A 22008-nucleotide genomic window follows, 5' to 3' on the forward strand; every position below is an offset into this window, starting at 1 on the left:
ACAGACAACAGTATATATTAAAATACATACAATTTTGTGTGCACTCTTCATGATTTCTCTCAGTTTTGAGATTATGAGGGTTTTTCTTTTTCCTAAAAGAGTTTTCATATTTCCCCTATGTTCCTGAACCACAGACAAGAAGGCGGGCAACGCCGCTCGCGCTGCCCGGGGCCTGAGCTCCCGGGCGGGCCTCACCTCCTGGTAGAGTCCCCCGTCGCCGTCTCGCAGTCTGCTCTCTGTGGAAGACACAGCACAGGGTCACTGCACACTGGGGTGGATGCCAGGGTCCTACTGCGGCTTGAGGACCACCGCCCGACGCCTCCGACAGACCAGGTACGGCGCGCCCTCCGTAAGCACCATGGCACAGGGGTGGCCGCTGAGGGGCCGGGACACAAGGGCCAGGGAGCCACGGTGCTCCTTCACGTCCGCTCGGAGTGGGGAGAGCAGCCGGGCTGGGCAGAGAGCAGTCACAGGAGGGAAGCAGATTGCGGGCCCAGCCGCATCAGCTCGAGGCGCCTCCAGCTGCATTACTTCTCTGAGGTGGCTGCTTCTCCAAAGACACAGCAGCAGCTGGTGTGTGGTTCCTCCAGGCGGCCGCCCTCGAGACCCCCCAGCCCAGCACAGGGACCGTCGCCCGAGACCACCTCCTCCAGACAGCGACGGGCATCCTCTCCTGCACCAGCTGAGCCCGTCCCCCCACGAGAGGGGGGCCTGCACCCTCCCCAGCTCCTCCTGGGGCCCACTGTGTGCAGGGCACTGTCCAGGGGTCAGGGTCACTGCCTGACCCTGGGAACAGACCAGACGGGGAGACGAGCCTGCCCGGGTCAGCCCTCCACCCCCAAGGGCCGGGCTGCTGTCTGCGAGTGTGTGTGAGTGAGCGTGAGTGCAGGAGTCTGTGTGTGTATGTGCATGACCTGCCGGGTGTTTGTGTATGTGTGTGTGTGCTGGGGGTGAGTGAGAGAGTGTCTCTGTGTGCGTGTGTGAGTGTGTGTCTATGTGTGTATGTGTCTATATGTGTGTGAGTGTACCTGTGTATGAGTGTGTGATGTGGGTTGTGTGCGTGTGTGTGTGGTGGGTGAGTGTGAGTGTGTGACTGTATGTGGGTGAGTGTGTCTGTGCATGTGGGTGATGTGGGTTGTGTGACTGTGTACATGGTGGGGGGTATCTGTAAGTGTGTGAGACTGTATGTGGGTGAGTTTGTGTGTGTGATATGGGTGGTGTGAGTGTGTGAGAAGGATGTGTGTGTGCTGCGGTGTGAGGGTCTCTGTGTTCTCGCTGGAGCCCCTCGGAGGCGGGTGTGAGCCTCACACAGACCCTTTCACTTGACCATTGGAGTATCTGACTCTAACTTTAACTCACAAACCCCACACAAAGCGCTTCCATCAGCCCTGCCCCTGCACGGAGGCGCCTCCCCTCCCTCGCCAGAGTGCAGCCCACCCTCCAACACGCCTGCCCTGCAAGCTCAGCCTGTTAGGAGAGCGTCCAGAGGCAGAGTCACATGGACCAAAGTCGTCACTGCAGACCCATCTCCCAGCAGCAAGCAGGCAGCACCGTGCGGCAAGCCTGCGGCCGCATGCCCAGGTACATGCGCATGTGAGCTCACCTGGCACGTGGTCTCTGTGCAGCGCGGCCCCTGCGCCGTTCGCCTCTGCTCCGCGTCCGCTGGCCCTCCCAGCCGCGCCCCCACTCGGCACCGTGATTGCAAGGGCGTGGGCCACCTCGTCCACGTCCAGGGCACTCAGACCCTCCACGCCGGCCGGGCGCTTCCACAGGTCCTTCAGCAGTGTCTGAATACGAGCTTCTAAACAGACACGCAAAAGGGAGACACACGGAGGCAAGGGCTGCATTAGGATGAGGAGGCGAGGCCGGCGGAGGAGCAGGCGGGTGGACAATGCGCACAGCCATGGGGTGGGAGCAGGGACCCCCAAGCGGAAGTTCTGTGGGGACGGAGCAGGGCATGTGAAGCCTAGAGCTCCCTGGGCAGGCCGCCCGCAGACTGATGGGGAACAAGGGCCAGTGAGTCTGTGGGCAGACTGTGGGAAGGACTGGGATCAGCAGGACAGAGAGAACCCTGGTGCCTGGGCATGGCAGCGGGTAGCAGAGGTGAGAGAGGACCTGAGAGGGAGGGGCAGAGGAAGGGAAACCCCACACCCCCCCAGGACCAGCGACCAGTACCAACCCCGCACACCCCCAGGACCAGCACCAACCCCACACCCCCCCAGGACCAATGACCATCACCAACCCCACACACCCCCAGGACCAGCGACCAGCATCAGGTCCGAGGCTCCAGGAAGAGGAAGAAAGAGCAGCACACGGCCAGGCTTCCCCCAGAAAACCAGGTGGACGAGACGGTGCAGCCCCAGGGGCCAGGACACGCCCCTGTCCTGGAAGCAGGACACATGTGACGGGCGCACACTTACACAGGCGTAACTGTGACATGCGTGACGGGACACACACTTACACACGCGTAACTGTGACACGCGTGACGGGGCGCCCACTTACACACGCGTAACTGTGACAGGCGTGACGGGGCGCCCACTTACACACGCGTAACTGTGACAGGCGTGACGGGGCGCCCACTTACACACGCGTAACTGTGACAGGCGTGACGGGGCGCCCACTTACACACGCGTAACTGTGACAGGCGTGACGGGGCGCCCACTTACACACGCGTAACTGTGACAGGCGTGACGGGGCGCCCACTTACACACGCGTAACTGTGACAGGCGTGACGGGGCGCCCACTTACACACGCGTAACTGTGACAGGCGTGACGGGGCGCCCACTTACACACGCGTAACTGTGACAGGCGTGACGGGGCGCCCACTTACACACGCGTAACTGTGACAGGCGTGACGGGGCGCCCACTTACACACGCGTAACTGTGACAGGCGTGACGGGGCGCCCACTTACACACGCGTAACTGTGACAGGCGTGACGGGGCGCACACTTACACACGCGTAACTGTGACAGGCGTGACGGGGCGCACACTTACACACGCGTAACTGTGACAGGCGTGACGGGGCGCACACTTACACACGCGTAACTGTGACACGCGTGACGGGGCGCACACTTACACACGCGTAACTGTGACAGGCGTGACGGGGCGCCCACTTACACACACGTAACTGTGACAGGCGTGACGGGGCGCACACTTACACACGCATAACTGACACGTGACGGGATGCACACTCACACACATAACTGTGACACGCGTGACGGGGCGCACACTTACACACGCGTAACTGTGACAGGCGTGATGGAGCGCACACTTACACGCGCGTAACTGTGACAGGCGTGACGGGGCGCACACTTACACACGCGTAACTGTGACACGCGTGACGAGGCGCACACTTACACACGCGTAACTGTGACAGGCGGGACGGGGCGCACACTTACACACGCATAACTGTGACAGGCGTGACGGGGCGCACACTTACACACGCGTAACTGTGACAGGCGTGACGGGGCGCACACTTACACACGCGTAACTGTGACAGGCGTGACGGGACGCACACTTACACACGCATAACTGTGACACGTGACGGGATGCACACTCACACACATAACTGTGACACGCGTGACGGGGCGCACACTTACACACACGTAACTGTGACAGGCGTGATGGGGCGCACACTTACACACGCGTAACTGTGACACGCGTGACGGGGCACACACACATGTAACTGTGACACGTGTGACGGGGCGCACACTTACACACGCGTAACTGTGACACGCGTGACGGGATGCACACTTACACACGCGTAACTGTGACACGCGTGAAGGGGCGCACACTTACACACGCGTAACTGTGACATGCGTGACGGGGCGCACACTTACACACGCGTAACTGTGACACGCGTGATGGGCGCACACTTACACACGCGTAACTGTGACACGCGTGACGGGGCACACACTTACACACACGTAACTGTGACAGGCGTGACGGGGCGCACACTTACACACACGTAACTGTGACACGCGTGACGGGGCACACACTTACACATGCGTAACTGTGACAGGCGTGACGGGGCGCACAGTTACACACGCGTAACTGTGACACGCGTGACGGGGCGCACACTTACACACGCGTAACTGTGACACGCGTTACGGGGCGCACACTTACACACGCGTAACTGTGACAGGCGTGACGGGGCGCCCACTTACACACGCATAACTGTGACACGCGTGACGGGGAGCACACTTACACACGCGTAACTGTGACACGCGTGACGGGCTGCACACTTACACACGCGTAACTGTGACATGCGTGATGGGACGCACACTTACACAGGCGTAACTGTGACACGTGACGGGATGCACACTCACACACACATAACTGTGACACGCGTGACGGGGCGCACACTTACACACACGTAACTGTGACACGTGACGGGATGCACACTTACACACTGGGCCATTTATACGTGAGGGACGCATTTGAACCACTGAAAGGGAAGGTGTCTAAATTCAAAGTCTAGTTACCCAGCAAAAATATTCTTCAAACGCCAGAGTGGAAGAAAGACATTCATTTTCACATTATTGAAAAAGAGACTTAGGCCCCACCCCTCTGGGCCGCTGGCCCTTCTGACCGCCCCAGGCCAGGTCCCAGCAGCTGGGGCTGCCCTCTGCCCCAGAGCCCCGGCCTCACTCTCACCTGCCAGACCTGCGCCCCCGAACCCTGCCCGCCTCACCCACTTCCTGCAAAACCACCGCTAGGCCCCGCCGCGGCTCCCTGCCTCCACCCCGCCAGCACCTGCCTCTAGGGAAGCCATCTTTCCATCAGAACCCTCTCCCGACCTGCTGGTCTCACCAGGCTGGGACAGTAATAAAGCCTGTGCTTCAAGACAGCTCCCCCTGCGGGGAAGTGAGCTGGACACCTTCCCGGGACTGCTGCCCCAGGGGCCACGCCCCAGACCCTGGGGAGGCCCTGCCCCTGCGGCCCTACCTGCAGCCCCACAGACGCCCCCGAATGTTCAGGGACCAAACGCTGCTCAGAAATAACTTCCAGTGGTGAATGGGGGAGAACACCGCCCATCCCTCACAAACACTGTGAAACACAGAGAAGCACGCCTGGCACACAGCGGCATGGGGGGCTCCAGGTGAGTACCACCCGCCCATCGCGCACGGAAGAGTCAGGAGTCCCGCTCTTCTGGACTGACGAGGGCCCGTGCTGTTTTGCAGACAAGAGAAAAACTAAGGCACAGTGAAAAGCGAGAACAACGCTCAGTGGTTTCTTAAGCCTCCTACCTCACAAACACGTCACCTTTCACTGTCTGGTCATAGCCAGGGTGAAGGGGGAGGAGACACATGGCCTGGGGTCAGAGGACAGGACAGGCCCTTCAGGCGCCATCCCCCCAGGGGCCAGAGCGCGCCGGACCCACCACGGCATCCTGGACACTGACCCCGGTGGGAAATGGATCAGTCCACGAACGAGAGGTCTTGACAAGTATTGGATCCAACGTGTGTTTCTGCTGGACGCAAACTTAATCAGGAAAGGCGGCTCGGGATGATGCTCTATTGCTGAGCCCCCGGGCTCACCAGGGATCTACTCCCGGTCAGCACAGGGTGGCGTCCATCCTAGTGAGGGTACAAAAGGCGGACCCCTGCCCCAACTGTGCCCGCAAGGACATCTCATGACCCAGTGACGCCCCCCGAGCCATGCTGATGGCCGGCCTCAAGGCATCTAGAACAATTCCTTCTCAGATCTTCCTCTCCAGCCCCTCCCACCCGCAGCAGTCCCCAACCAGTTTGGCACCAAGGGCCAGTTTCATGCAGACAGTTTTTCCATGGATGGGGTGGGGGCATAGCTCAAGTGGTGATGTGAGTGACAGGGAGCGATGGGGAGCTGCAGATGGAGCTGGGCCCGCTGCCCGACGCTCCCCTCCTGCTGTGCGCCTGGCTCCTGATGGACTATGGGCCAGCACCCGTCCATGGCCCCACCTCCAGACCTGGAGCACGGCCGGGTGGGGTGACCATGTTAGAACCGTAATGAGAACGGAGCACAAGGGGTCAGGGTAACAGCTCAGAGCTTGGGCTGCAGCAAATTGGCCACGGACAAAACTCACTGAGGCGTCACGGTCTCAAGGCACGTCCGGCTGGCGGGCGGCAGTGTCCACTTCCCCTGCCTCCCTGGTGCCCGCCCCCGTGGAGGTGGCTGGGGTCTCAGCTCCCCTTGCAGCAGACTCTCCAGCCTTTCTGCCCACACGAATCCCTTCACTGGGCTCTCAGGCTGCCAGAGGCCAGGTCACAAGGGAGGCTTGTGAGCACGAGACCCAGGCCTCCGAGGGGCTCAAGCTAAACCGTGGTGCTCAGCAGGGCGCCCCCCCCCCGCCCTGCCCTCTTCTCCTTCCCTCCTCGAATGCCTCTGTGCATTTTCTGTGCCCAGGGGTCTGTCAGGAAGCAGGAGCAAAGCAGTCAGCAAAGCCCCTGCTTCCACAGAGCGCTCACCCATCGTGGGAGAGACAAAGCAGATGAACACCAGCACACACACCGGGCGGTGACGTGCTGCGCGTGCCCAGTCGCTCAGCCATGCCCGACTCTGCGACCCCGTGGACTGCAGCCCGCCAGGCTCCTCCGTCCATGGGATTCTCCAGGCAAGAATACTAGAGTGGGTTGCCATGCCCTCCTCCAGGGGATCTTCCCAACCCAGGGATCCAACCCAGGTCTCCCGCACTGCAGGTGGATTTCTTTACTGTCTGAGCCACCAGGGAAGGGCCTGGTGCTGATGGGGCTATGGAAATGATAACCCAGAGTTGGAGGCCGGGGCAGTGGGAAGGGCAGATGCTCTGACAGGACTGTCAGAGAAAAGCTCACAGAGACCCAGAGAGTGGGTTCTGAGCCCAGGGACCGCCCAGAGGACACGCTCTGCGGGCAGAGGAGACGAGCGCAAAGCCCTGAGCAGTGGGGCTGGAAAGACGGAGGATGGCCAGAGGGTGACCCGGAGCAGTGGAGTGGCAGCGCGGGGGGCTCACAGGCTCTCAAACCACAACAAGCCCCGGGATTCTACTGAGCGGGATGAGAAGCCCCTGCTGGGTTTGAGCAGTGAGCCGTCAACTGATTTACAACATACGAGGCTTGAGACAGGGTAGAGCAGGGCGGCCGCACGGGGCTCCTGCAGGAACCCAGCAGGATGGCGTGGGGCAGGCGGAGCTGCTGGGGGTCCGTGTGGGCTTTTGCGGCAGGGCTGGGTGCTCTGGACATGGGCACAGGGGTTGGCACCGAGCCCAGCAGACAGTGATTGACGGTGAGGCTGGAGCTTGTGAGGTCAGCTCCCAACATCTGGGAACCTGGGGCCCTCGACAGCCCCTCAAAGCATCCCACTGGGTGGTGGGATGTTTTATGCAATCCACGCAGGGCAAGTGAGGCCACAAACCCTAGAAGACCCACCACAGACGAGGGCCACGATCGTGTAAGGATACAGAGTGCCCTGCAGAGACCCCTCCAGTCTCTGGCCTGCCTGTGTAGACGAGGCAGGGATTCCCACTGGAAGGGGTTACAGAGAAAACGAAATCAAACGTGCAGACTGTCAACCATATCCAACAAGCAGAGTGAAGACGGAAGCTGTGCCCTCCTCCAACGGCCTGTCCTGATGTGTAATAGCTCAGGAAAGCCTCCCTAAGGTCACCACACGTCTTCCCTTTGACATCCCTCAGCTCTCGTCTCCTTATCTGGAGGGAAGCGCAGCATGAAAAAGCTCGTGTTCATTAAGTTAAAGACTAGCGAACGGGAGGGACTTTTCACGGGCCTCTGTGACTACAGTAAGAAACACCCACCTTCAAAGTGGAATAATAAAATAAATCGCTAACACTGTCTCTTCTCATGCAAAAGGGAGACTTTTCAGATCACAAGTGAAAAATAACCAGGAGACCCTTAGGTGGGCAGTGCGAGATGCTGAGCGGCTGGCCATTTAGGAGGAGAGTGATCAACGGGAGTTAGGGATCACCCACCAAGGGAGTGCCGCCACCCACGCTGAGTCAGCACAGAGGTGTCCGCTGTCAGCCTCTGACGATGAGCGGGGCGAGGAGACCCTCTTTAAAGAGTCCAGCCGGCCCCGTGGCCTGAGGAGGGACCGCAGCACAGTCAAACGCCACACGCATCAAAGCGGAACACTCTGTTCCGTCAGCCGCACCATGTAATTCCGACACCCGGCCGGCTTATCATGACATTTTAAGTAGCTTTCAACGTGCCAAGTGGGCTCTAGCAGAGCAATTACATGAAATGTCAGGACATCAAATATGGGGGGCCTGGAGCAGGAGACCAGTGCCCTGCACAGCTGCCACGGCCTGACCCACGGGAAGCACATGTTTGAATAGGGCCCCCGACACACGCCGCAGCTCCAGAGAAGATGCAGCGGCGAGCAGCTGGCCTCACCACAAAGCCGCTGCCACAGAGGGTGCGACTCAGGCAGCCAGACCCTACTCCTAAGTGCCTCTGTCAGCCGTGTTCACGAGAGTACACCGTTCAGGCAGGTCCACACACACACGTCATCACCACCACCATCACCACGACCACCAGCTTCATCATCACCATGACCACCATCACCATGACCACCTTCATCCCCACCATTATCACCTAAGGACCATCACCTCCATAATCACCATCACTACCACCACCATCATCAGGAGGAATTTCCTGGGTTCCTTTTGTTTAGAAAGTATACAATTCATTTAATTGCTAGAGTCCATCTCTGGTATTTTGCAAAGGGTTTAGACAAATTCTGTGAGAGATTATTTTATCCTGACCTCACCTGGGCCTCCACCCAGGAGATTTGGGCATAATCGTCACACGTTGGCTTCCTATCTATTTTCACTGAAAGCACCACAAGTTAATTGTGTTTTCCTCCCAACCTGGGGCCTGTGGTGTCCCAGCCAGGTGGCATGCATCACTCAGGCTGAATGAAAACCCTGGCCCGCAGCTGGGATAAAGCGCCTAGCGCCCACACAGGCCATGGTGTCATACTCACAGACTGCAGGCACCAGCCTCTCTCTATTACACGTAATATTGAGTCACAGCACAAAAATCAAATCAGCTTTGGCTTTACTTAGGTGATTCACTTGGTGGGGCTGGAAGTCTGAGTGTTGCTAAGGGATGGTTCGTTTAGATCCACGTGAGGCTGAACCCTCAGTGGAGCATCCTAGACACGTGCTGGGGGGCAAATGCAGCCTGGAGCAGAAAACACCACGGGAAGGGCTGCCCGGGACCAGCCCCGGAAACCTGTCTGTCAGCTCAGTGGGCTGAGCGCACAAGGCACCTGGATCCCACTCACAGGATCCGCTCTGGGTGTGAGATCTGTGAACCCTCTCCGAGCGAAGGCTGGATGGCAGGCGGCCAGGCGTGCAGCTCCACACTGCACTTCTGTAGCTGAGAGCTGCATCTGGACCACAGCCGGTGTGCATACACCTCAGCTTTTACAGACAAAAAGTGGACGGGGCAGTTTTCATCACCTAAGGCTGCCCGGGGTTCATAAGCCTCGCCTGAATTTTCACCTAGAGTTGGAGGAAGAGCAAGCCCCGGCAGATGAGCTGGAGGGACTGGGGAAGGGAGGGGGGAGCAGCGGGCCACGCCCCGGGTGGGCTGGGGGTGGGGTGAGGCCTCACAAACACGCCCGGGTACCAGAGGGCACAGCAGCGCGCATGGCGCTGACCTGGGGCTCTCTGCACGTGGAGAACTCTAGGTCTCCCCGTAACCTTCACTACTTTCATGACTGGTTAAAAGCACAGCACACAGTCTTTGCAGGCTCCGGTTCCTGTGGCGAGCCCAGGACAGCGCCCAAGAGCAGCGCTCTGTGAGCTGCGTTCCCGGCTGCCGACCAGGGCTCCGTCCTGACAGCCCACACAGGCCTGGTGGCTGCACCCCACCCCACGCCCTGGCATGCGCCCTTCCCCAGGGTCCTACTGCACGCGGGGCTTTTAATGTTATGTGAATTCAAGCTTTTTCACAGGGGCAAGGTGTAAATAGTGAATAAACAAAGGAAGAGGGTCTCTTGTCCAAGTTTTTACCAAACGCCCATTCCCCACACACGTGAAGTCTGCGGTCAGACTGCTATATTTGGAGCAGGGATGGGTTCTCCCGAGCCATGACGGCCATGAATCGGACTCAGCCGTCCTGCATGAGGGTGTCTGCTCTGAGTCACCCATATCTCTCATCTGCACTTCAGCCCTCTGGGTGCCCAGCACAGCCACAGAGGAAGGGCACCCACTCACTGACCTTGAAGCACCTGCTGGAGGGACAAGACCACTTGGGCTGCATCCCAGGGACGGAGACACTGCGGGCGCCAGCGTGGAAATCTGCCACCTAAACCCTTAGCGCCGTGCCGAGAGTAGGGTCACCCTAGCACCTCCGGGGGTCTCAGCCAGTCAGGTGATAATGCTGCCCACCAGTGTCCCATCATAACCCTGACCCCAACGCAACACCCCTTGAGCCCTGGCTCTGGTGGCCAGTACGGCTGTACATCTGAGCCCCCAAGACACCGCTGACAAACAGCCGCTCCTTCAAGACTGGGGAGGTGGTTGATACAGCTAATAACACAGAGAAACAGACCAGAAAATGAAGAGACAGAGGCATATGTTCCAATGAAAAGAACAAGACAAAACCTCTGAAAAAGAACTCAAGGAAACAGAGAGAAGCAACTCGCCTGGAAGGGTGTGAAATAATAAAGATGCTCACTGAACTCAGGAGAACGGAGGAACACAACCAGGGATTGACAAAGGAATAGGAACTGTAAGAAAGTGCCAAACAGAAGCTATAACTGAACAGAAAGATCTGCTGGAAGGGTCCAACCACAGACTGGATGAGGCAGAACAGGAGTCAGCCGCTGGAGACAAGCAGTAGAGCTCACCCAGACAGAGCAGCAAAACGAAAGAGTGCCTAACACGTGAAGACACCCCAAAGGGCCTCTGGGACAACATCCAGTGAAATGATGTCTGCTTTATGAGGACTCCAGAAGGATACGAGACAGAGAGAAAGGGCCAGAAAAATTATTAGAAGAAATAGTGATAAAAACTTCCCCAATCTGGGGAAGGAAACAGATATCCAGGCTGTCTGCCAATTCAGGAGGCTCAGGAGATGTCAGTTCAATCCCTTGGTTGGGAAGATGCCCTGGAGTAGGAAATGGCAACCCACTCCAGGATTCTTGCCTGGAGAGTTCCATGGACAGATGAGCCTGGAGGGCCCCAGTCCATAGGATGGCAAAGAACTGGACATGATATGCAGGTCCTGGAAGCACACAGAATTCTGTAGAAGATGAACCCAAAGAGACACACCAACACATCAGTTCAGTTGCTAAGTCCTGTCTGACTCTTTGAGACCCCATGGACTACAGCACACCAGGCTTCCCTATCCATCACCAACTCCCAGAGCTTACTCAAACTCATGTCCATTGAGTCGGTGATGCCATTCAACCATCTCATCCTCTGTTGTCCCCTTCTCTTCCTGCTTTCAATCTTTCCCAGAATCAGAGTCTTTTCTAAGAAGTCAGTTCTTCGCATGAGGTGGCCAAAATATTGGAGCTTCAGCTACAGCATCAGTCTTTCCAATGAACACCCAGGGCTGATCTCCTTTAGGATGGACTGGTTGGATCTCCTCGAAGTCCAAGGGACTCTCAAGAGTCTTCTCCAACACCACAGTTCAAAAGCATCAATTCTTCTGTGCTCAGCTTTCTTCATAGTCCAACTCTCACATCCATACCTGACTACTGGAAAAACCATAGCCTTGACTAGATGGATCTTTGTTGGCAAAATAATGTCTTTGCTTTTTAATATGCTGTCTAGGTTGGTCATAGCTTTTCTTCCAAGGAGCAAGCATCTTTTTAATTTCATGGCTGCAGTCACCATCTGCAGTGATTTTGGAGTCCAAGAAAATAAAGTCTCTCACTGTTTCCATTGTTTCCCCATCTATTTGCCATTAAGTGATGGGACCAGATGCCACGATCTTAGTTTTTTGAATGTTGAGCTTTAAGCCAGCTTTTTCACTCTCCTCTTTCACTTTCATCAAGAGGCTCTTCAGTTCTTCTTCACTTTCTGCCATAAGGGTGGTGTCATCTGCATATCTGAAGTTACTGAAATTTCTGCTGGCAGTCTTGATTCTAGCTTGTGCTTCATCCAGCTGGGCATTTCTCACGATGTACTCTGCATATAAGTTAAATAAGCAGGGTGACAATATACAGCCTTGACGTACTCCTTTCCCAATTTGGAACCAGTCCATTGTTCCATCACCTCCACTAACACCAACACATATTATAACGAAAACAGTAAAAGTTAAGGATAATGAGAGAATCCTAAAAGCAGCAAGAGAAAAACAACTTGTTATTTGCAAGGGAACCCCCACGAGGCTGTCAGCAGGTTTTTTGGCAGAAACTTTGCAGGTCATAATGGAGTGGCATGACATGTTCAAAGTGCTGAGAGGAAACCACTTCCAACCAAGAATTCTCTAGTGGGCAGGGTTATCATTCCTTGTGCATAGGTCAGAAGAATTAACTTTGTTAAACTGTTCATACTACCCCAAGGGGTTTCCAAGGTGGCTTAGTGGTTAAAGAAGCTGCCTGCCAATGCAGGAGGCTCAGGAGATGTCAATTCAATCCCTGGGATGGGAAGATTCCCTGGAGGAGGAAATGGCAACCCACTCCAGGATTCTTGCCTAGAGAATTCCATGGACAGAGGAGCCTTGGGCCCCACTCCACAGGGTTGCCAAGAATTGGACACGACTGACCACTCATGCAGGCACAGTTATAAAACAGCGTGGTATTGGCACAAAAGCAGACACGCAGATTAATGGGACAAAACCGAGAGCTTGTACGGTCAATTAATCCACAATAAAGGAGCTAAAAATATATAATGGAGAAAAGACAGCCTCTTCAGTAAATGGTGTCAGGAAAACCCAACAGCCACATGTAAAAGAGTGAAACTATGCCTCAACCTTACACCACACACAGAAATTAACTTCAAATGTACTAAAGACTTGAATGTAAGACCTGAAAGCCTGAAAGTCCTAGAAGAAAACATACACAGTAACTTCATGACATCCTAGAGATCTTTTCGTAGATATGACACCAAAGGCAAGGGAAACAAACGCAGAAAGCTAAACAAATGGAACAATGTCAAACAGAAAAGCTTCTACACAACGAAGAGTCAGTCAGCTCAGTCTCTCAGTCGTGTCCGACTCTTTGCGACCCCATGAGTCGCAGCACACCAGGCCTCCCTGTCCATCACCAACTCCCGGAGTTCACTCAGACTCACATCCATCGAGTCAGTGATGCCATTCAGCCATCTCATCCTCTGTCGTCCCCTTCTCCTCCTGCCCCCAATCCCTCCCAGCATCAGAGTCTTTTCCAATGAGTCAACTCTTCGCATGAGGTGGCCAAAGTACTGGAGTTTCAGCTTTAGCAGCATTCCTTCCCAAGAAATCCCAGGGCTGATCTCCTTTAGAATGGACTGGTTGGATCTCCTTGCAGTCCAAGGGACTCTCAAGAGTCTTCTCCAACACCACAGTTGAAAAGCATCAGTTCTTTGGGGTTCAGCTTTCTTCACAGTCCAACTCTCACATCCATACATGACCACAGGAAAAACCATAGCCTTGACTAGACGAATCTTTGTTGGCAAAGTAATATCTCTGCTTTTTAATATGCTGTCTAGATTGGTCATAGCTTTTCTTCCAAAGAGTAACTGTCTTTTAATTTCATGGCTGCAATCACCATCTGCAGTGATTTTGGAGCCTAGAAAAATAACGTCTGACACTGTTTCCCCATCTATTTCCCATGCAGTGATGGGATCAGATGCCATGATCTTCGTTGTCTGAATGTTGAGCTTTAAACCAACTTTTTCACTCTCCTCTTTCACTTTCATCAAGAGGCTTTTTAGTTCCTCTTCACTTTCTGCCATAAGGGTGGTATCATCTGCATAACTGAGGTTACTGATATTTCTCCTGGCAATCTTAATTCCAGCTTGTACTTCTTCCAGCCCAGTGTTTCTCATGATGTACTCTGCATATAATTTAAATAAGCAGGGTGACAATATACAGCCTTGACAGACTCCTTTTCCTATTTGGAATCAGGCTGTTGTTCCATGTCCAGTTCTAACTGTTGCTTCCTGACCTGCATACAGATTTCTCAAGAGGCAGGTCAGGTGGTCTGGTATTCCCATCTCTTTCAGAATTTTCCACAGTTTATTGTGATCCACACAGTCAAAGCCTTTGGCATAGTCAATAAAGCAGAAATAGATGTTTTTCTGGAACTCTCTTTCTTTTTCCAAGATCCAGCGAATGTTGGCAATTTGATCTCTGGTTCCTCTGCCTTTTCTAAAACCAGCTTGAACATCTGGAAGTTCACGGTTCACGTATTGCTGAAGCCTGGCTTGGAGAATTTTGAGCATTACTTTACTAGCGTGTGAGATGAATGCAATTGTGCGGTAGTTTGAGCATTCTTTGGCATTGCCTTTCTTTGAGATCAGAATGAAAACTGCCCTTTTCCAGTCCTGTGGCCACTGCTGAGTTTTCCAAATTTGCTGGCATATTGAGTGCAGCACTTTCACAGCATCATCTTCCAGGATTTGAAATAGCTCAACTGGAATTCCATCACCTCCACTAGCTTTGTTCGTAGTGATGCTTTCTAAGGCCCACTTGACTTCACATTCCAGGATGTCTGGCTCTAGGTGAGTGATCACACCATTGTGATTATCTGGGTGGTGAAGATCTTTTTTGTACAGTTCTGTGTTGCCATGTCTTCTTAATATCTTCTGCTTCTGTCAGGTCCATACCATTTCTGTCCTTTATCAAGCCCATCTTTGCATGAAATGTTCCCTTTGTATCTCTAATTTTCTTGAAGAGATCCCTAGTCTTTCCCATTCTGTTGTTTTCCTCTATTTCTTTGCATTGATCACTGAGGAAGGCTTTCTTATCTCTCCTTGCTATTCTTTGGAACTCTGCATTCAGATGCTTATATCTTTCCTTTTCTCCTTTGCTTTTCACTTCTCTTCTTTTCACAGCTATTTGTAAGGCCTCCTCAGACAGCCATTTTGGTTTTTTGCATTTCTTTTCCACAGGGATGGTCTTGATCCCTGTCTCTGTACAGTGTCACGAACCACAATCCATAGTTCATCAGGCACTCTATCTATCAGATCTAGTCCCTTAAATCTATTTCTCACTTCCACTGCATAATCATAAGGGATTTGATTTAGGTCATTCCTGAAAGGTCTAGTGGTTTTCCCTACTTTCTTCAATATCAGTCTGAATTTGGCAATAAGGGGTTCATGATCTGAGCCACAGTCAGCTCCCGGTCTTGTTTTTGCTGACTGTATAGAGCTTCTCCATCTTTGGTTGCAAAGAATATAATCAATCTGATTTCGGTGTTGACCATCTGGTGATGTTCACGTGTAGTCTTCTCTTGTGTTGTTGAAACAGAGTGTGTGCTATGACCAGTGCGTTCTCTTGGTAAAACTCTATTAGTCTTTGCCCTGCTTCATTCCATACTCCAAGGCCAAATTTGCCTGTTACTCCAGGTGTTTCTTGACTTCCTACTTTTGCATTCCAGTCCCCTATAATGAAAAGGACATCTTTTTTGGGTGTTAGTTCTAAAAGGTCTTACAGGTCTTCATAGAACCTTCAACTTCAGCTTCTTCAGCATTACTGGTTGGGGCATAGACTTGGATTACCGTGATATTGAATGGTTTGCCTTGGAAACGAACAGAGATCATTCTGCCGTTTTTGAGATTGCATCCAAGAACTGCATTTCGGAGTCTTTTGTTGACCATCATGGCTACTCCATTTCTTCTAAGGGATTCCTGCCCACAGTAGTAGATATAATGGTCACCTGAGTTAAATTCACCCATTCCAGCCCATTTTAGTTCGCTGATTCCTAGAAAAAAAGAAAGCTTCTACAGAACAAAGAATACCATTATGAAAATCCGAATGCACCCTCCTGAAAGGGAAAAGAGATCTTAAAAGCATATAACAAAAAGGGTTTAATCCCCCAAATATAAAGAGAACTAATACACTCAACAACGAGAACAAGAAACGCCAAACATCCTGAATTTTAAAAATGGGTTGAGGATCTCTAGAGTCATTTTTCCACGGAAGATGTACAGAGACGCTCGGCATCACTAATCATCGGAGAAAAGAAAATCAAAAGCACGCTGCGCTATCACCTCCCGCCTGTCAGAGCAGCTGTTGTTGAAAAGAAAGAAACATAAACGCTGAACAGAATGTGGAGAACAGGAAATGCTCGTGGCCACTGGTGGAAACGCAGCCAGTGCCGCCGCTTTAGTGAAGAGCATGGAGGCGCCTCAAGAAACTAAGGAAAAAGCACCGTATAATCCAGCAATCCCACGCCTGGGTATTCATCCCAAAGCAAGCAAAAACACTAATTCAAAAAATATGTATAACATGCAGCCCATGTTCAGCATTGTTTACTATAGCTGAGATATGGAAGCAACCAAAGTGTCTATCAATAGATGAATGGATAAAGATAAGGTGGGGTGTGTGTCACACCACATCTTTATCCATTATTTATATAATGGAATACTACGCAGTCACGAAAAAGAATGGAATTCTGCCATTTGCCGCAACATGGATGGACCTAGAGGGTATTAAGGTAGTAAAATAAGTCAGGCAGTAAAAGACAAAAACCATAGGATTTCACTCATATGTGGAATCCAAAACAAACGAAATCAAACAGAAGCTCATAGATACAAAGAACAGATCAGTGCCTACCAGAGAAAAGCGGTGGGGGGCCCGAGATGAGTGCAGAGGTGAGCTGCATGGGGAGGGGTGTAATCGGGCCTCTGGTGGCGATCACTCTGCAGTGCACACAGGTTTCCTACTAAAATGTTGTGCACCTGAAACTTTCAGATATTTTAAAAAAATGATGGAAGGGGAGAAAGGAGGGAGGAGGAAGCTTCTGCAGTTTAAAAGGGGCTTAACAGGTACCTCCACCTATTCAGTGAGCCTTCTTCAGATCCGACTTCAAAGAACCAACTGTAAAGAAAATTTTCAACTGAAAAATTTAAGCACGGATTAGCTGTTTGGTGATATGAAGACATCAGCATCAACTCTAGCACGTGATACAGCTACTTGGTGAGGTCTATTCGAGAGCCGCATCTTTGGGCAATGCAGTGCCGTGCGTGACAGATGAAATCTGACGGGGGCGTGCAGGGGAGCGGGGGAGGGTCACAGAAGCAACGAGAGGAGCCAGGAGCTGCTTGTCGGAGCCCAGCGAGGCGTGTGTGAGCATCCGTCCTACAAGGCTCTCTGCTTGTTCCATGACTGACATCTTACATGACTCCCTTTAAAGCACACGGTGCAGCCGGGAAGACAACATATATAAAAAGATAACCGACACTGCAGCTTAGCACAGGAAAAACCACAACCCAAAGATGCCAGTAGTAAGGGTCACGGGAGAGAGGAGAAGCATCTCCGGCAGGTGTTCCGGAAGCCCCGCACCTAGGGGTGTGCGGAGCGAGGAGGGGCCAGTGATGGGGGGTGGAGCCGACCCCGGGGCGGGGGGCACCACAGACACACGGAGCCGGCCACCTGCCGCCTGAGACGGTATTTTTGTCTTCCCGGTTCCAACATCCGGGGCAGAGGCAGTCGACAAACGGGGCTTGTGGTAAGCTGGGGGCGATGAGGAAGGAGCCAGAGAAGGGGCGCTCAGACTTTATACGCGTAGGCGGGGTGGGCACACGCGGCAGGGGCGTTGGCGTCAGCACCATGGAGAGGGGCAGGGGTCCACACACAAGCCTCTGCCTGCCCATCGCGGGCCGGGCTGGCCGTCGGCAGCGTGTGGACAGTGGTGATGGGTGCTGAGCGGGGCCAGATCAGGAAGCACAGTGCTGGGGAATGACGGGCAGCGGGAGGCGTCAAGGCCAGTGAGAGGGGTTCCCAGGGAGCCTGCGGTTTAGAGCGGGCACAGCCCAGGGGAGGGGAACGTGGGGAGCAAAGGAGCCGCTCCCCGCAGGCCACCCGCAGGGGCCACCTGAGCCCAGTGTGCCTTCTTCCCCGAGACAGGAGTGGCCGATAACCACCTACCCTTGCCCACTGTCACAGCTCTGCACCCCCTCCAGCTGCAGCCCCACAGCGGCCGCCTGGACAAAGTGGGGCTGAGGAGACAGCCACCAGCTGAAGGGCACAACGTGGGCAACAGGGGACTCACAGTGGCTTCAATGACACCTCTGCTCACAGGGGGAGCGCTAACCCGAACAGGTTCGCAGTCCATGTTTTTTTTAATCTGCTACCTGCTTGATGTTATGATTTGCATATCTTCAAAGGAGAAGTCAGACTTGATCGCAATCTCACTTTACATTTTACGGTCTCAGGGAAAGGCTGCTAGAAGAGATGAGGGCCCCGGGCGTTGTAGAGACCAGGCCAGGCCAGCGGTCATCCGTCCCCCAGGGATGACCACTGCGGGGCTGATTCACACCAGGGTGCTGGGGTGTGGCTTGGGCGTCGGTCACTTCACAGGCCCAAGTTCCCTCCAGCAACTGGGACAGCACTCATTTTAGGCTGGGGTCTCCTGGGGACCCGTGATACCCACAGAGTAAGCAGCTGAGCGTGAGCTTGCCCACGGGAGTGGGGAGGCGTGAGAAACAGTGACGCCCCTTCATAGTCAACCCTGCAGACACCACGTGGGGCCGATGGGCCTGTGACCCTCCCCCCAGCATCTTCATCAACAAGGCCAGGGAACAGTGAGGCTGCCAGGGTAGGAGACCTAACACTGAGCCCCCTGAGTCTGACGCCCCTTCCCCACAGGACCAGCCTGGCCACCTCCCCACACCCCGCCCCTCTCTAAGGGGGAGCCTCGGGAAGGGGAAGAGACCCTCGAAGGTCCAGCCTAGGCAGGTGCCAGAGAAAGACTGGAGCCCCCGAAAAGGCGCAGGATGCTTACCATCGTCTGTGACCGGGGCGTCCCTGGGGTCCGCAGGCGAAGGCCATCTCTGGGGGTCCGCCGGCGCCGACAGGACCCGAGGCGCTCTCCAAGGCGCGCGCACAAGGCCGCGGGGCGCGGGGTCGCTGTCCCTGGCGGGCGCGGGGGCCTTTCGGGCCGCGTAGGCGCCCAGCGCAGCCACCAGACGCTGCCTGTCCACCCCGCCGGCCACTTTGGGGCTGAGCTCGTCCGGCGGGAGCCGGCGGAGCGTGCGCAGGGGGCGGCCCCCTGCGAGGTCCGCGCGCGCCGCGGGAGCGTAGGTCAGAGCGGACGTCTGGGCCACGAAGGTCAGCACGCTGTCGGCCAGGGGGTCCTCACCCTGCAGGGGCGGGGGACAAACAGCGGGTGAGCGCCCATCGCCAGCCACGCCCCGAAGTGGCCCCGGGTCTGGGCCGCAGGCACGTCCCAGAACCCCAAGCGCGCCCAGGTTCGCCTCCACCGATGGGCGGGCGCGTCCGCGGTCCTCCCGCAGTCTTTCCACAGCAGCTTTACTGAAGCGCAGCCCTCGCGCCGCGATCCTCGACCCATCTGTGTGCTCAGCGCCTCCACCGAGCGGCGCGGACACCACCTGTCTGCCGCCCGGACACCTGCACCCCTTCCCGGCTCCCCTCCCGCAGGCAGCGGCTCATCCGCGTCCTGCGTCCTTCTCCCGCGTATGCTTTTCCGACGCTTCCTGTAGGGCAGCCCCGCGCAGCCTTTGGTGTCTGCTTCTGGCAAGGAGCGGGCTTCCCTTGTAGCTCAGCTGGTAAAGAATCCGCCTGCAACGCGGGAGACCTGGGTTCCATTCCTGGGTTGGGAAGATCCCCTGGAGAAGGCAAAGGCTACCCATTCCAGTATTCCGGCCTGGAGAATTCCATAGGCTGTGTAGTCCGTGAGGTCGCAAAGAGTCCCACACGACTGAGCAACTGTCACTTTGCCTCCCTTCTCGCCCCAAGCATGCCCACCCCAGGCGCGCCAGCAGGCAGCGGTAGGTGCCGCGCTCCCTGGTACCCCTGAACTCTGCTCTAAGGACAGAGAACGCGCTTGCGTTTTCATTCATCAGCTGGGGAACCTTCGGGTTCTTTCCGCTTTGGGGCCGATGTGAGGAACGCTGCTGTGAACAGCCGTGTACAAGCCTGCGTGTGAACGTGGGTTCTTCCTCCTGGCTGACCGGTGGGTGGCCCTGCGCTAACTGTGCAGGAGCCGCGGACCGCGTCCCCGCCGGCGGGGCAGTGAGCACTGTCTGCCTTCGGCCGCCCTGCGCGGTGAGGAGGTTCCTGCCGGTCGGGTCTGCGTTTCCCGCCGCGGAACGACGCCGACCCCTTCTCCCGCGCTGTGTGTTCGGTGGGGAAGGTCCGCCTAGGCCTCTCCCTGCCCCGGGGGTTTGCTGTGGCTCCGCAGAGGGGCTCCCCAGGGCTGCACCCCGTGTCTGACGTCAGTTTCTCTGCAGCTTCCTTCTTCGCTGGTCACTGAAACCCCTTTTGAATCTGATCCTTTTGACAGTGTTGTCCAACCGGCGACGCTGCCGGGGCGCCTGGTTTCACACACAGCTTGGATCCAGGCCTTTCCCTGGCCTCCCCTGCCTTCCCTCCTCACTCAGGACACTCTCCCAGGAGCATGTGGTCTCGTTACATTCTGATTTGCCCACAGAACAAGGCCCAGTTTCCTCACCTCGAGGGCAGCTGTACAAACGTTAGAAGTCTCAGTGTCCTGCCTCTGACACGTCATCAAAATTTCATGGACAAACAGTAATTTCCCACTAGGGTCTGACTCGGCGCGGCTTTCACCGTGCGCTCCGGGTGGGGTGCAGAGCCGCAAGCTCTCAGAATCTCGGGCTTCCCGTTCTCCACGTGCCCCTCCCTCGGGGCACAGTATTGGGCCAGGGGTACATGCCTGGGGACCCAGCTAAGACATGCAGCCACCACTGAACCTACGACGGTAGTTCAGACTCCCAAGGCTGCTGTCTGTTTCTACCGATGACACGGGGGCTCAGCCCACAGCACAGATCTGGGGGCAGCGAGCCTGGACCCGGAACCGCTGGTGCTCTGCGAGCTGCTCTCCTTTCTCACGCAGGAAGCTCAGCCAATCACTTGACGTTTTGACAGTTGGTTTTCCTCTGTTACAGGAGATTGACCACTATCTGTCACATTGCGTTTATTTCTAAAATGATGTAACTGTGCTGTGCTTAGTCACTCAGTCGTGTCCGACTCTTTGCGAGTCCATGGACTGCAGCCCACCAGGCTCCTCTGTCCATGGGGATTCACCAGGCAAGAATACTGGAGTGGGCTGCCCTTCTCCAGGGGCTCTTCCCGACTCGGACCGAGCCCAGGGCTCCCCCACTGCAGGTGGATTCTTTACCAGCTGAGCCGCCAGGGATGTAACTGTACTTGTCATCAAAATGCTTAACTCCATCCAGGTGCTGGCTGAAGTCAACTGCTTTTCCTTTAGAGGAAGAAAAGATTCACAAGGGCGAGAAGGAGGGGAGGAGACAAGACGCCTCCACAGCAAACAGCCGTCTAGCACTCCTGCACAAACGGCCCAAGGCTCAATCTCAAGTTCAGCTAAACTCCCGCTGAGCGGGCTGCCTCGGAACGCCTGGGGTCCCAGCGTGGGGCTGGACAGCCTCTGAGAGGCTCATCAACCTGCCAGAAGCACCGGCTCTCTATGTGCGAAGGCAGCTTCTGCTCGAAGGGCCTTCTGTTACGGTCGGTGGAGAGGCGGGTGGAGGCCCCGCGGGCCCTCCAGGTGAGTGACCATCAAGCCAGTGAGCTCCGGGACCGACCGCGATGAACAGCCTGTGGGGTCCTGTGTGCTCTGAGCCAAGTTAAGGTGAAGAGGGAGAGAGGGTTTTAGCAGGCAGACTGAAATAATAGAAACGCCGGCTCTCCCAAGTCACACCGGGTCCTGTGAGGGACAGTGGGGGCCCTGGTGTCGGGGACCGTGCACCCCGCGGCCGGGTGCCCAGGCCAGCACGGGCCGGGGGCAGGGAGTGTCCTCACGGTCACCCCCCGCCTGCGGCTTCACATCCTGACTGAGCGAGCGCGCGGAGGGCGCTGGCCCCTGGCTCGGGATCCCGCTTCTGCTCTCAGTGGCCTTTGCCCTAATGGGTCGTCTAACTCC

General features: G+C 55.4%; 1 protein-coding gene across 2 annotated transcripts in view; it reads right to left on the reverse strand.

Moving 5' to 3' along the window:
- PTPRN2 (protein tyrosine phosphatase receptor type N2) overlaps positions 1-22008 on the reverse strand; it is a 611715-nt gene that overhangs the window by 373601 nt on the left and 216106 nt on the right. For both annotated transcript variants that reach the window (XM_055591390.1, XM_055591389.1), the window contains 3 exons: positions 18871-19228; positions 1604-1801; positions 196-236 (listed from right to left, as the gene is read on the reverse strand). In XM_055591390.1, the coding sequence (XP_055447365.1) occupies positions 196-236; positions 1604-1801; positions 18871-19228 (597 nt within the window). The remainder of the gene's footprint in view (positions 1-195; positions 237-1603; positions 1802-18870; positions 19229-22008) is intronic.

The sequence above is a fragment of the Bubalus kerabau genome, chromosome 8 (genome assembly GCF_029407905.1).
Source record: "Bubalus kerabau isolate K-KA32 ecotype Philippines breed swamp buffalo chromosome 8, PCC_UOA_SB_1v2, whole genome shotgun sequence".
In the NCBI taxonomy this organism is placed as follows: Eukaryota; Metazoa; Chordata; class Mammalia; order Artiodactyla; family Bovidae; genus Bubalus; species Bubalus kerabau.